A 14,499-nucleotide genomic window follows, 5' to 3' on the forward strand; every position below is an offset into this window, starting at 1 on the left:
CCGGCTGGGCACACAGGAGAGGGTGAGTCACGGCCGCCTGGGGCTGTCTGAGAAGCTTCCAGAAAACAGCTGGCTGTGTCAGATCCCGAGAGACTGGTGAGGTTGCATGGCTGTTCGGTCTTTCCTCTCGCTGGGTCTTGCCCTCTGCAGCCTGGAGAGGCCGAGCTGTGTCACCCCTCCCATGTGCCCCATGTCCCCGGTGGACATGGTGACCAGGGAGCACTTCCAGAGCTGATTTCACATGGTGCTGCTGCAAGTTCTGGGTGGAGAAAGGGTTCAGCACTCAGAGTGAGGGACAGATGGAGAGATGATGGCCCTGAGGGGGACCACGTGCACCTGACCCCAGCCCATGGGGCCATGTGACAGCACCTGCTTCACCCTCCATGGAAATGGCAGACGACTCGAAGATGCATACGTTTATGGTCTATGGGAATATCTCTGAGCCCCAAGTTAAAAGGGGGAAACTTTTATGATGTATGTTACAGTTAATATCTATCGTTGGAGGACTGGTATTTGCCAGGTCACGTTGTCCTGACCCCGTGTCATGGCACTAACACAGCAGAGTCAGGCCTCCAACCCAGACTCGACTTTAGGGTCTGGGCTCTTGCTGGCCACTTGGTACTTAGATGCCACCAACGAGTAAGGCACGGAAAGGCCAGTGAGGGGAGGGTTAAACCCACAGAGAAAAATGGTCAAAGGGTGTGTTAGGGGCTGAATTGCACCCCCCCCAAATTCTTAGGTTACCATCCTAACCCTGAGCACCTCCAATGTGTTGTATTTGAGTACAGGGTCATTGTTTTTTATTATTTTATTTTAATTTAATTAATTTTACTTTATTTTTGAGGATCCTCAAAAGAGAGGATTAAGGTAAAATGAGGTCACGAGGGTGGGCTCTAATCTGGAGTGACTGGGGCTCTTATAAGAAGGGGTCAAGGGGACTGCCAGGTGAGGACACGGGAAGGGACGCCATCTGCATGCCCAGGAGAGAGGCTCCAGGACCCAGCAGCCCTGCCCACGCCTGGGTCTCTCACTTCCAGCCTCCCGAGCTGATGGAAAATAGATTTCTGTTGTTCTGTGGCTCTTGATGGGAGCCCCAGGAAACCGGCACAGAACATAAGCTGGGAATTCCCAAAAGGAAGAAAAAAATGCAAACCCTGACAACTAATAAACTTTGAAAATGACCCCCATATAACTATTATATGTTAGCTATTAAACTGGCCAAGATATGAAAACATCAATGTCGACACTAGGGAGGGTGGAGTGACATGGGTGCCCTGGTCAGGAGTGCTGATGGACAGCGTGAAGCACAGGTGAAGAGCATTAGAGATGTTCTAGCACCTTCTCCTAATCATTCTGCCTCTAAGCCCGTACCCTGGGAGATCATCAGAAACAATGTGAACATTCACCTCTAAAGATGTTAGTTGTACCTATTATTTATGATCGCACAATTTGGGAGATGATCCATATTTTTAAAATCTTCAGTTGCATTGTATCTGCATTTAAATGTCACATTATCCGTTATCTGAGTAGGCGCATTCTCGCTGCAGACTTCCCAGCAGTACTGGAGCAGAGGGTGAGCGTCTGCCTTCGGCAGGGTGGTCGACCAGATGTCCTGAAAAACCTTCCGGTGAAGACATTCAAACTGATAAACATGACTTCAGGAAAAGGAAACCTTCTACGTGAATGGCTGAACTGGCATGTGAGAAGGAGAAATGACAAAGACGGAAAAGGAAATAGGAGAAGCCGACAGACCAGCAAGGATGGGTACACGCCATCTGGCGCTAGGGAAGCCATTGGGGAAATCCAACATAAAACCACAACGAGACACCACTTAAAGCCTTCCAGAATGCCAAAATACCCAGATTCTGAGCCTCTCGAGCATCGGCACAGATGTGTAAAGCGGCGGGCCTGCTCACACATGCTGGTGGGAGGACAGAGGGGCACCACCGCCGAGGAGAAGGGCCTGGCGTCCTTGGCGTCCTCGTGCAGAGCTGTGGCCCGTTCCCGGGGGTGTGCCGGGGAGGGGAGCACTGGGTCTGTGTGTTGCCGATGTGCTGGGGGAGCGGCGATCGTGCCGGGGTGGGGGACGGCCGGGTGAGCTGCTGTGCCCACGTGTGGACAGCCACTGCATCGTGACGTGGGGAGGAGAGAGCAAAGTTGTGGAGAAACGTGTCATGGGAGTGTCTGTGAAATCTACAAACACCCAGCTCACATTAGATTTTTAGGCTTACCTTCCACTCTGGGAAAACATGCGGGGAAACTACTGTGAAAGTAAGCACAAAATGCCACAGGGGCCTGGGGGGCTCGCCACCTGACTGGGCCGTCATGACGGAAACGCCCCATGTAAGCGTGAACTACTTCATAATAAAAATATTAGAACAGTGATTGGAAGAAAGAAAATACTAACGTGACATTTGGGTGGCAGAACTATGGGCAATTCTCATTTTCTTCCTGTTCCTTTTTTAAATTTTCTGTTGTTTTTTAAAAAAAGTTTATAGTGAATGTGTCATTTTTTATTTTCTAGTTGTCGTTTTTTATCATAACTCTTTCAAGCATACAGAAAATACTGGGAACGCTACACAGAAGACACCCTATATTCATCACACCAACTGAACCAACATGGAGAGTCTTGGCAAGTTGGACTATTTTTGTTTGTTTTCTTTTTTTCTTTGTTTTCTTTATTTTTGACAGAGAGAAAGTCAGCGTGAGCAGGGGAGGATCAGAGAGAGAGGGAGACACAGAATCTGAAGGAGGCTCCAGGCTCCGAGCTGTCAGCACAGAGCCCGACGCGGGGCTCAAACCTACAAACTGAGAGATCATGACCTGAGCCGAAGCGGGATGTTCAACCAACTGAGCCACCCAGGTGCCTGTTTGTTTTATTTTCATATAACACAGGAGATGGAAAGAGTCGAAGGCATCTGGTGGCCCTACTGGATCCTCTTCCCCAGAGTAACACCCTCTCTCGGTCGGTATATTTCCGACTACGTGTCCACACTTTCCAGACGTGTCTGCCCGTGAATGGCAGATAGTAACGCTTACAGCGTTTTTAAAGGTACAGAAACATCCTCCAGCTGCATATATCCTTCTGCAACTTGTTTGTTCCCCGCACAGATGTTTGTGAGACTCACTTGTGTTGACTTGTGTACCTTCGTTCACCATTGTCACTGCAGCTGCAGTCTCTGTGTGTGGGCAGTACACTTTTCTGTGGGCTTACTCGTGGACGCTGGGTGTCTGGTTCTCGTTTCTCCTGATATTTAACGTGATATTCAAAGCCAGGGGCGTCCCTGGCTGGGTTTCCTTGGGTCCAGGTATGAGGCGTCACGACCTGATGGCTCCCGGGAGGCCGAGGGCAGGCATGCTCACCTCGCCAAGGTGTTACCAGATGCTTCCCTGGAGAGGCCGTGCCAGTTCACACCCTGAACAAGAGCGCGAGTGTGTGTGCTCCCCCACATCTCTGCCCCGCCTGGGGGTTACCATGCTTTCTATGGCTCCCAATCTGAATAACGTAAAATGCTATTCCATGATGGTCAGAATGCTCCCTTTCCAAGTGCTCTTCCACTCAGAGGAACGGACATTAGAGAGACCCTTAGAAATAAGTGATAAGATTTTACGTTTGGATGGTGAGACTCGTGGGGTAATGGCTGGCGCAGGAAGGCAGGGATGGGCATGGAGAGCGTGCAGGTACGGGTGACACCGAATGTGACGGTGAAGTCAGAGAAGGGGCAGGGGTCTTCCCTGGCAGAGGCCCCGTAGGCACGGTGGGTTGGTGCTGGCGGAGGCCTGAACCTCCCCAAGGAGGAGCTTGGGTGAGCAGTTCAGAGCCGTAGCTACAAAACCCAAGTGTGCATGTCTGTGCGCCTCAGAGACACACACACACACACACACACACACACACACACACACACACGACGCACTCCCTTGCCTTGCCTTCCGCTCCTGGGGGTCCTTCTCTCACAATGATTCTGATCAGCCCAGGATGGCTGCAGCGAGCGCCAAGGTGGGCACCGAATCAGCACCAGCCACAGGATCAGACTGCGGGCAGAGGGCCGAGGAGGCTGCCAGGCCCAGGGCAGGGCGGGCTGGGGCCTCCCTCCCCCAGCAGGTGGGGGGACACTCTGCCTCTTGGAGACTCTGGTTACTGTGACAGGCCAGATTTCACACTTTGTGCTCCAGACATGTTTCCTGTCTCACAGCAGGCTGGGGGCGGTCCCCTGGGTATATAGTCTTGCTGCATCCAGAAGAGGGAGCAGTCTGGGTGCCATGTGGAGGGTTCCAGAAAGCCTCTTCCGTAGCCATCAGCCCCGCAGATCATCCCCCGCCCCAGGTTTGGAGCTCGAGGCACAGGGCCCAACAGGTGGCTGAGTTCCCGTCTCGTCTGGACAAGATCCGAAATACACACTTCAACCAGGGCTGCTTCGTCCACTCGCTGTGATTTGAGTAGGAAGAACCAAGGTCCCCCGATTCAGAACTAGCGTGCTCACAGCAAGATGCCCCACCCTGTGACTCTGGGCCCTGCACAAGGCAGAGTGAGACTGAGGAGACGACTGAGGTCCGCCCCAGGCCCTGGCGTCATGAGACAAGGGGTCAACAAATATTGGCCTCTCTGGTTAGTTATGACCGAAAAGACTGGCTGTGACACTGCTCCAGGTCCCCGGGGAGTCCCTACTACCCTCGGCTCAGAACAAAACAAAAAGTGTTTTAATGAAGTGAAATCTTTCTCTGAACCAAATCTTAGAATCCTAATGTCAGAAGCAGGTGAATTTGACTACCTGTCTGTAAGGTCAGGTTTACAATCTGACCACCCAGCACACCAGCTGACACACTTGGGGGTGTACTGCACGTTGGGATTAGGGACACACCTGTCAGAGGGCTGGCCTGGGTCGGGAGAACATACCGTGCATTTCGATGCCACATTTCATGCATTGAGCCCAACAAGTGCCCCCTGCATGGTGTGGCCAGCCATCCCCAGAGTCCCTGGCCTGGCCCACATCCCCAGGCCTGGGTCTGTCTACACTCCCCTAGGCACCTGGCATCCTGTCCGGCTGAGCGGACGCCCCCCTTCCTGCCCTCCAGGGCTTGGAAGCCACTTCTCTACAAGACCCAGCCCCGAAGCGGCCATGCTTCTGCCAGGAGCCCCTCTGCCCGGGGTCGTGCTTATGGGGGCTTTTCTCAAATCTCTGTCACGTCACTTATCATGTTCACTGCACATGGGCCCGTCCCTGGTGCTACCCTAGGCAGCTGGCATCTCGAGGACGGGTGGGTCTCATTCACTCCTTACTGCCCACCAGGCCCACGATGCCGGGCATATAGGAGGCCCTCAACCTGTCATGGTGAGAGTGTGAATAAATACACTGATGATTTTTTAAAAATAAAACTTGCCACCTTTGGGGCACTAGGAAAAATTAAGGCTTTTCATCAATGCTATCCAAGTTGCCCCCCTGAATGAAAGTTAAAAGTAGACAACTTTCCGGGAACTCAGGGCACACACAATTCACTCCGGAAACTTCCTAAGAGGATCAGGTGCAGGCCCTGTAGCAGGGCCGTTTCCTGGAATCTGGGAGCGACGGCCCGGCCTCCAGCTGCCATGAAAACTGAGCTTGTTGTTTCGCAGACACACATGGAAACAGCCCCGTGACTTCAGAGCTGAAGGAGAAGGCCAACTGCAGACGGGAGCGCGTGAACCGCGGACACACGGAAGAGACGCTGGGTTAACAGCACGCACGTTTTAATCTGCAAGGGGCCGTCGGCGCACCCCGCACAGAGCAGCTGTCTGGGCACCGGAAACGCTTAGCTGCGGTGGGCAGAACTTGGTTGTTTTCTGCCCCCAATCTCTCTGACGTTCAGTAAAAACACACGCGATCAGTCTAAGGGCTGTTTCCCTCTGAGCTGTGACCTGGCACACCGCGGCCGCTCCCTTACCCAGAATGATGCCGTTGGGCTCCTCCGGCGGCTGCCACACGATCCGCACGGACGTGAGTCTCACTTCCGGAAACACAAGCCTCACGGGCGGGCCTGGGGCTGCAGGGAACAGAGGAGACCCGTGAGCCAGGGACCGCTACGGTGTCACGTGGGTCCACAGCGAGGTGGCGCGGGGCTCTGTGTGCTGCCACGGGGACTCTGCCCACGGACGGGACGCTCGAGTCCGCCAGCGACTTTGGCAATCTAGCTCTGAGTGGCACCCTAATGACTGTGAGAAAACACCTCATCTGCTTTCCACGTTCCGGAAGCAGTGCTCACAAATGGTGCTGGGCGTCCCCTGGGTGTAAGGTGTGTGAAGCTGAGGGTCAAGATTTTATCAGTCTGGCCTGAATCCGATACCCCCTGGCAGGTGTTAGACAAGCCGGATGGCCTCAAGTCCCTCTCAACTGACAAAGTAACACGGAGACAATCAATGATTTTTCTTTTACGCATCCCATAAGATGTACCTCCTCCTGTACCATTCTAGGAAACATAAGAAGGAGGCTTCGGGCCCACAGGACAGGACCAATTCATAAATATGCAAATGCTGACATCAGCCTTGGTGGCATGGACCCCATGTGCAGTCCCCGAGGCAGATCACACGGATCACACTGAAATGAGGGGTGGAAAACATGCTTATATTCAGACAGTGAGAGAAGGAGAATCATTCCGTGACCTCCAACCTACACTCTCGCAAGCAGCAGCTGAAATGGACCGAGGTATGAGGCACATTTCTCACCTGCCCCTCTTACCTGTCATCTGTGTGACTGTGACTCGGGACGCCACGGCTTCCCTTGTCAGGCCCCAGGCCCCCGAGACTCCGTGTCCCGGACGGGCTGAGGGAGACGGTAAGCTGAGCCCCTTCCTGTTGCCAGCAGAACCCCAGCGCCCACGCTGTCCACCCTCCAGCTCAGCAGCCCAGGCACCATGGGCACGAATTTAATGACTTCAGCACACATGTAAGAAAACCTACAGTTGGTCCAATTCCAGGAGAAGCTTCTGCTCCCTAAGGTGGTTTTTGATTGGGGCCGAGATCAGGATTCTCCCTCAAAATACCCCCTTCTGAACATGTGCCACAGTCAGCTTAACAATAAAAATGTGAAAGAGGTAACCTTTAAGTGTTTGACATCTGCAAAGTGGAAAACCATATTTACTGATGGTTTAGACTTCCATAAAAGTGGAGTCATAGAGAAGCACCTGCTGCTCCCGCCTGGAGACAGGGTGTGGCTCCCCCCACTCCCCGCATCCCCAGGAGCTGACAAAGTGCCCCGCACGCTACACAGAAACTTCTGGAGGCCTCTTGCATGCCATGCGTGGTTCCCGGAGCTGGGGGCGCCCAGGCCAGGCACGGATCCTGCCCCAGATTTGTGCAGACAACCCCCCTCCCCTGCCCCGGAGGGGAGGCCTTGGCCTGGCCGGCCTTTACCGCACTGCCTACTGCCGAGTTACAACCGAAATCTGCGCAGCTTCACAATTAGGCTGTAAAAATTCACTCCGGGCTGAAATCGGCCACATAAACAGTGACTGAAAAACAATTCTGTTTTGTTTTCCACAACTGAAAAAAAGGCAAGGGAAATAAAAGGGGAGGGGGGATCTGAAAACGAAGTTAGAAATAAGCACATCCACACTGTTTGGGCTGCGGGAGCACCGGCGCCGTACCGTCATCCTTGGTCCGCTCCAGGAGGAGCGGGGAGCTGGGGACCCCGTTCCCGATGCGAGTGAACGCCAGCACCTGGAGCTCGTACAGCACGAACTTCCGGAGACCCGCGAGCAGCGCCGACTGCGTGTGGTTCCCGCGCACGACTTGGCTCCGGGGCTCGGGGTCCAGGTCTTTGGCCCGGAACAGGACCTGGAGCAGTGGCACAAGTGCACGGTCGTGAGGGCGCGCAGGGCTGGGAAGGGGTCTCGGGGGCACTGGGTCCCCCCCTCCCCCTCCCCCAGGGCAGCAGCGTTTAGCCTCATGGATCCGGTTCCCACATGCAGGTATTCTGTGAGGCCAGCGACCCCTGAGACCACTGTGCAAGGTCCGTGGCACTAGGCGGCAGCCACAGCCACTGAGACTAGGACTCGGTCACTAACCCACAGACATTCTGCTTCCCCCTGGAGCCTGCACCCCATTCCATTTCCCAGCTTCTTGGGAATCTGGGCTCCTGCCTCAGGAGAGTGGCTGTAATCTACCTGAACCCCAGGCCGCGGGTCCCCCAGGCTAGGTGCTCCCACCCCCACATAGACACTGAGCACTGGGACGGTCCCCTCCACGGCCCTGCCTGTTCCTGCCCATTCCCTGAGTCCTCCCTGATAGGCCACCCTTCCGGAACTGGCCCCTTAGTGACCCAGAGGGCCATGGAAGATGGGGGTCCCCAGGGAGCAGAGTCACCACGAGACAGCAAGCTCTTTTCTCCAGGACACAGGAATGTGGTGTGGAGTCTGGGCCACTGAGCCCACTCAGGGGGATCGCCACATCCCGTGGGGCCTGAGGGAGCAACTGCCCGGGAAGGGAGACTTGAGAACAGGTGGGGAAAGGCAGAGACTAGGGATTGAAATCATGGAACGCCTGGAGGTGACAGGCAGAAAGTCTGCAGCTGGCCATGACCAGGAGGATTCACCATGCTACCTGGGGGAGGGACGGAGCCCAACACAACCAGGTGTAAGACTAAACCCAGCCACGGCTCCCGGAGAGGCTGGACGGCGGTCGGCCCCTCGTGCGGAAGCCATGGCCCTGGACTGTCCCCAGTACCGGTGCAGAGGCACACGTGCACACGTCCTAAGAGCAGGGACTCAACACTCGTCGAGTCCCATACTGATCCTCAGAGGCAGCTACCACAAGGACTCCCATTGGACAAGCCAGGAAGCAGAGGGTCAAGGTTAAGGAGGTGGCTACTGTGTGTGCCTTGTTTTCGTCTATGTTAAAAGGTTACAGCCTGCCTAATCCCCAGATGGTAATGAAGTTTAGATACGACAAAGAGTGTGGCCATCACAAAATGGGCCAGTGCAGCGGATCTGGAAGAATATACAAGTTCACTGGTTTAGTGGAGGGCCACCATCATGGCTTATGCAAAGGACGGTCACCTTAACACGTACCTTGTAGCCCAGGATGAGCCCGTTCTGGTCCTGTTCTGGCACCGAAGCCCAGGTTAGCAAAATCTGGGTCGAGCTGACAGCTTCAGCGGACACGTTTTCAGGAGCAGCTGAAGGAACTGCCAGGGATGGGTTAAAGAGATTGGTACCGAAAATCTAAAGGCTTCTGGAAATAAAGGCCCACCTTTTACCCAAACAATCAAGTTGTCCTTGAAAGAGCAATGAATTCTGAGCATTTTGGAGTGATCAGATTAAGCCTGCAGAGATATAACAAAAATGCAAATCTCTTTAATATTAGCAACAAATTCCACGAATCCGGGTATTTAGGGGCTCAATTTTCCCGGCATCCATCCAATATGCTCAGGCTGTTTTCATATGAACTTGTGGAAGCTACAGTCTCTTGTCTCCGGTGGGAAATCCTCACTTTCAGACACCGGCTCAGTGACACCTCGAGGATGGGTATTATGTGAGGTGACAGGTGTGCTGTGGAGTGGTGACACGACCATCCACTCGATGGGGAGAGAGGAGGTCGCCTACGTGCTCAGTGCACATCCTGTGCTACGGGGTCTTCAGACTCACACTCGCGTCTCGGAGCCGCAAGAACCCAGTGAGGCAGGGGTGATCGGCCCCATTCTGCAGGTAGGCAAACCAAGCCTGGACGGCACGCCTTTCATTGCATTTAAAGTGAGTGCTTTTTACAAATGGATGGGCCTTTGGAGGCGAGCGGTGGAAGTCTTAACCCATGTACCTGTAACATAAAGTTTTACTCTCTCCTGTTGATGTATTCTATTTATTTATTTATATTTTAGAGAGAGAAGGAGAGTCTACTCGTGAGAGCAGGCAGAGGCAGAGGGAGAAGGGGGAGAGAGAGAGAGAGAGAGAGAGAGAGAGAGAGAGAGAGAGAGAGAGACAGAATCCCAAGCAGGCTCAGCATACAGCCCAGCATGGTGCTTGATCCCATGGCTCTGGGAAGGTGACCTGAGCCGGAATCAAGAGTCGGATGGTCCCCATCACTGAACTAATTTTTTCCTACTTTGCAGTGGTTCACATATAATGTGTATCAAGACATGAGAGAGAGAGAGAGAGAGAGAGAGAGAGAGAGAGAGAGAGAGAGAGAGAGAGAGAAGAGAGTGTCTGTGAGCAGGGGAGGGGCAGAGAGAGAGGGAGACACAGAGTCCAAAGACAGGCCCCAGGCTCTGAGCTGTCAGCACAGAGCCCAGTGCAGGGCTTGAACCCATGAACTGTGAGATCATGACTTGAACTGAAGTCAGACACTTAACCGACTGAGCCACCCTGGCGCCCCAACTACCAAACTTTAAAAGGCAAGCCTTTATATTCTCGATAATCTCAGTGTGCTTTGATAATTTTCTTGTGAAGCCATTTAGACTTTATTCCGATGGAAAAGGCAGATCGAGCGTCCCCCAGCAAGGTCCTGACAGCGTTCAGATCACAGTTTTAGCAGATCCACATCTTCTCTGGATCTAATCAGCTGCTCAGTTACAAAGTATGTGAGTATTTTAAATTTGGTAAAAATAAATAATAGCGAATCTTACCTATTATCTATTTTGAGGCAGATTCAACTCCCTTTCCAACCTGCCATCTTGCATTTGGGGACAGTCCTAGAAATTCTTTCTCACTGAAAATGATCCTGATTAAAATGCTTCTCTACTCCTTCATTTATACCCTCTCCTCCACAGGATTTCCCACAGCTCTGTCTTTTGATTTTTAGGGCCTCATTTATCCTGATAATGTATCATAATAAATCATAAGATGTCACGAAACCAGTCAGGTCCTACTGGAAATTCAGAAACGTCATTTAACTGTGGTTCGGAATGTTCTCCCTGCTTCCCACGCCGGCTCTCAGGATGCCCGTGGCCACGCCATATGTAAGTGCCCACGTGTGGCCATCTTCAGGAGGCACAGTCTGCAGCTTACTCTCCTCCTCAGCTCCCTCTGCTTCCTCCCTGCCCATCAGCTGCCCTCCACCCGCTGGCTTTGCAAATCCCACACCCCCTCCTCCCTACCCTCACGGGCTGAGTGGTGCCCACCAGGGTCTGTTCTTGGAAGAGGTGGAGGGCACGTGTTCAAACTCAGCAACACCTGGAAGGCAAGGCATCAAAATACTGCAACAGGGGTGGGTGGGGTGCTGCCTGTCAGAGGTGAGGGGATGCCTCCAGCAGGAGGTTCTGGAAGCACTATTCAGAGGTGGTGTCAAAGCCCCTCCAGGGGTACCAGAGATTTCCCCAGGATGGGAGGAGCACTATCTGATCACCAGTACTCTTGGGGGAGGGGTCGGCCTAAGAGGGGTCCTGAGGATCCCACTCTTCCAGCGTTAAGAATGCCTGAAGTCTGATGGCGCCTGGGTGGCTCAGTCGGTTAAGCGTCCGACTCTGGCTCAGGTCATGATCTCATGACTTGTGGGTTTGAGCCCTGTGTCGGGCTCTGTGCTGACACTCAAGGCCTGGAGTTTGCTTCAGATTCTCTGCCTCCCTCTCTCTCTGTCCTTCCCCTGCTTGTTTTCTCTCTCTCTCTCAAAAAATAAAATACATATTAAAAAATAAAAAGAATGTCTGAATTCTGAATCATCACATCTGGAAATGAAGATCAAAAGCCCTATTATTAAATTTGTGCTGAAGGCACCTTCTGAACCAAACTCTTCTAACTGAACAAACATCCCATTAAAAACAAAAGACTTTCTGTAAGCCAGACCCTGAAAAGAAGAAAGACTGTGGTAGCATAAAGCAAAGCTTAGGGTGCAAGAATAATTCTTACTCTAGATCAAAAACTTTCTCAGGAGGCAGATGATGAACGTGGCAATGCTGAATTTGATCTGGTCGGTTCTGGGGGCTGCCTGAATACATACACACATTTGTTGTTTTTTTGCCAACCAAGACAAAAACAAACCTGTTACGCCTTTTTCAGATACAAAATCTGTACCCCGATACTAATGGAAACATAGAAATCCCTACAAAAATAAACAACATAGCTCAAGAAACTTGCTACTCAGAGTTACAGCTAGGAGGTGATCCAAGATGGCCTGCAGAGGACAGAGCTACAGGAAATCATCTGGAGCGAGTTCCCCATAGACTGACATCCTTGGCGTCCTCCTGACTGTTGGGAAGGTAGCTTTGTAGCAGCTGAGCAGTTTTATAAAAATATGGTCTCACGCCAGCAACTTGGCCATTGATTCACTTTGGTTTTTTGAGTGTTCTTCGGAAATGTAACAAAACAAATTATTTTCCATTTTTATTACATTGTATTCATCCTCAGGTATCATTTGTAGTCTGCTGAATAGAATCCTTGAAAAGTAATTTAACGGAGTGCAAAACTTGAGGTTAAGTTACCTTCTCTTAGCTTCTTCAGGATTATTAGGATTCCATGATTCCACTGTCTTCTGGCCTCCACTGTCCTTGAGAAGTCAGCTTCAAATCATCTTGCCTTCTGGAGGTGAGATGCCTTTACTCCAAGTGTTTTTAAGATTTTCCCTTTGGCTTGTGAGCTTTACAGTTGCAGCACAATGCATTTTGGTGTGGATATATTTTACGTATTCTACTCTGGATTCGTATTTCTTCAGTCTGATAAAATATCAATTCTGAATCTTCTCAGCCATTACCTCCACATATTTCTTCACTCTCATCTCCTCCCTCCTTCCCTTCTGAGTCTTATTAGATGTATTCCAGACATTCTCATTCTATTCTTTTAACATATCGTGTTTTCGATCTCTGTGTCTCTGTCCTGTATTTTAAGTTCTTTACTCATATCTAGCTTTCAGGTTGGTAATTCTCTCTTTAGCAGTGTCTAAACTGCTTTTCATCTCAATCGTAGTGTTTCATTTTCAGTGGCTGTGTCCTATTTTTTTTAAAGTGCTTTAAAAATGGCATTTTACCTTTACTTAAAGTTTTAATGCTTTCTTTTCATAGTTTAAGACTTTAATATTTATTCCACCCTTATTGGGATATAATTGATACACGACATTATGTAAGTTTAATGGGTGTGACATGCTGACTTGTGATACTTGTGCATTGCAGAGAAATTACCACCATAATATTAGCTAACATCTCCATCAGTCACATAATTATTGTTCCTTTTCGGAGGTAAGAACATTTAAGATATATTATCTTAGCAACTTTCTTTTTTTGTTAAAAATTTTCTTAATGTTGATTTATTTTTGAGAGAGAGAGAAAGCACGTGTGTGCACAAGTGGGGGAGGGGCAGAGAGAGGGGGACAGAGGATCTGAAGCTGGCTCTGCACAGACAGCAACAAGCACCCAACACAGGGCGTGAACATATGAGCCAGGCATGACCTGAGCCCAAGTCAGACACTCAACCAACTGAGCAGCAACTTTCAAGTAGTATTTGTAACTATTAATCGCTATGCTATCCAGGAGATTACTTAGAACTTATTCATCTTGCAGCTGTAAGTCGTCAATAATTTTAAACATACTTATTACACATTCTCGTTCATACTAGTATGTATTTTAAAACAATCGGGTCCTGTTTCTTTCCTTCCTCCCTCCCTCCTTCCTTCCTAAAAAAGATCTCATTCTTACATGTGACAGAGTATCTCCCTGTGTGTTTGGCGAAATTGTGAGTTCATCTTTTAAAAGTTGCTTTTTCTTTGGGACAATTTGACTGTGGCAGGATCTCTCCACACACGTTTCCGTCTTTGGTTGCCCAGAAAAGTCTGGCCCAGGGTCATGTTTCTTTCTTTTTCTTTGTTCATTTTTCGTCTTTTTAAAAAATTTTTGTTTTGTTTTCAGAGGCCCTGAAATTCTTTATTGGGGCATAACACGTAACATTTCAGGAGAAGTGAATTGAATCACTGTCTCCCCCACGGTTGGGTCAGTGAGGATGCGTCTCATGGCCTTCCAGTGACGTACCATACTATCTCGGAACCATACTTATTTTAATAACATTAAACACATTTTTTGTCTGCCTTGATTTTAGGGTTTATTTTAGCCACTTTAGGGGTGTGAACTAGTATCTCACTGCGGTTTTGATTTTCATTGCCCTGGTGAGCATCTTTCGTGTGCTTAACTGGCCATGTGTATGTCTTCTTTGGAGCAGTGGTTATTCAGATCCTTGGTCGAGTTATAATGGGTCGACTTTCCGTGCGGAGTTGTAAGGGTCTCTGTGTACACATCGTGGACACAAGTCTCTTCTCGGATGTATGATTTGCATATATCTTCTATGATTGGGAGACTGTTTTGTTTTATTAGCTCTCTTTATGGTATTCTTTGAAGCACAAGGGTTTTAATGGTATGGAAGTCAATTTTTTCTCTTGTTGCTTGTGCTTTTGGTGTCTGAAACCAAGTCTTCCATTAGTTTATTTTCTAGGAGTTTCGGGACCAGAGAGTAGAAATGCGGAACTGCAACCTGACTTGGGCACGGAACTTAGAGTTCTTTCTTTTTTAGCCCCTTCAGAGTCCAGGTACACAGGTAGACATGGACAAACTTCCTTGG

At 50.5% G+C, this 14,499-nt stretch overlaps 1 protein-coding gene across 1 annotated transcript in view; it reads right to left on the reverse strand.

Annotated features, from left to right (window-relative positions):
• Nucleotides 1-14,499, reverse strand: part of SDK1 (sidekick cell adhesion molecule 1) — a 561,603-nt gene that overhangs the window by 82,691 nt on the left and 464,413 nt on the right. The window contains exons 27-29 of the mRNA XM_029945757.1: nucleotides 9,040-9,155; nucleotides 7,618-7,807; nucleotides 5,920-6,018 (exon numbers count right to left, since the gene is read on the reverse strand). Coding sequence (XP_029801617.1) covers nucleotides 5,920-6,018; nucleotides 7,618-7,807; nucleotides 9,040-9,155 — 405 coding nt within the window. The remainder of the gene's footprint in view (nucleotides 1-5,919; nucleotides 6,019-7,617; nucleotides 7,808-9,039; nucleotides 9,156-14,499) is intronic.

This window comes from Suricata suricatta, chromosome 8 (assembly GCF_006229205.1).
Source record: "Suricata suricatta isolate VVHF042 chromosome 8, meerkat_22Aug2017_6uvM2_HiC, whole genome shotgun sequence".
Taxonomy (NCBI): domain Eukaryota; kingdom Metazoa; phylum Chordata; class Mammalia; order Carnivora; family Herpestidae; genus Suricata; species Suricata suricatta.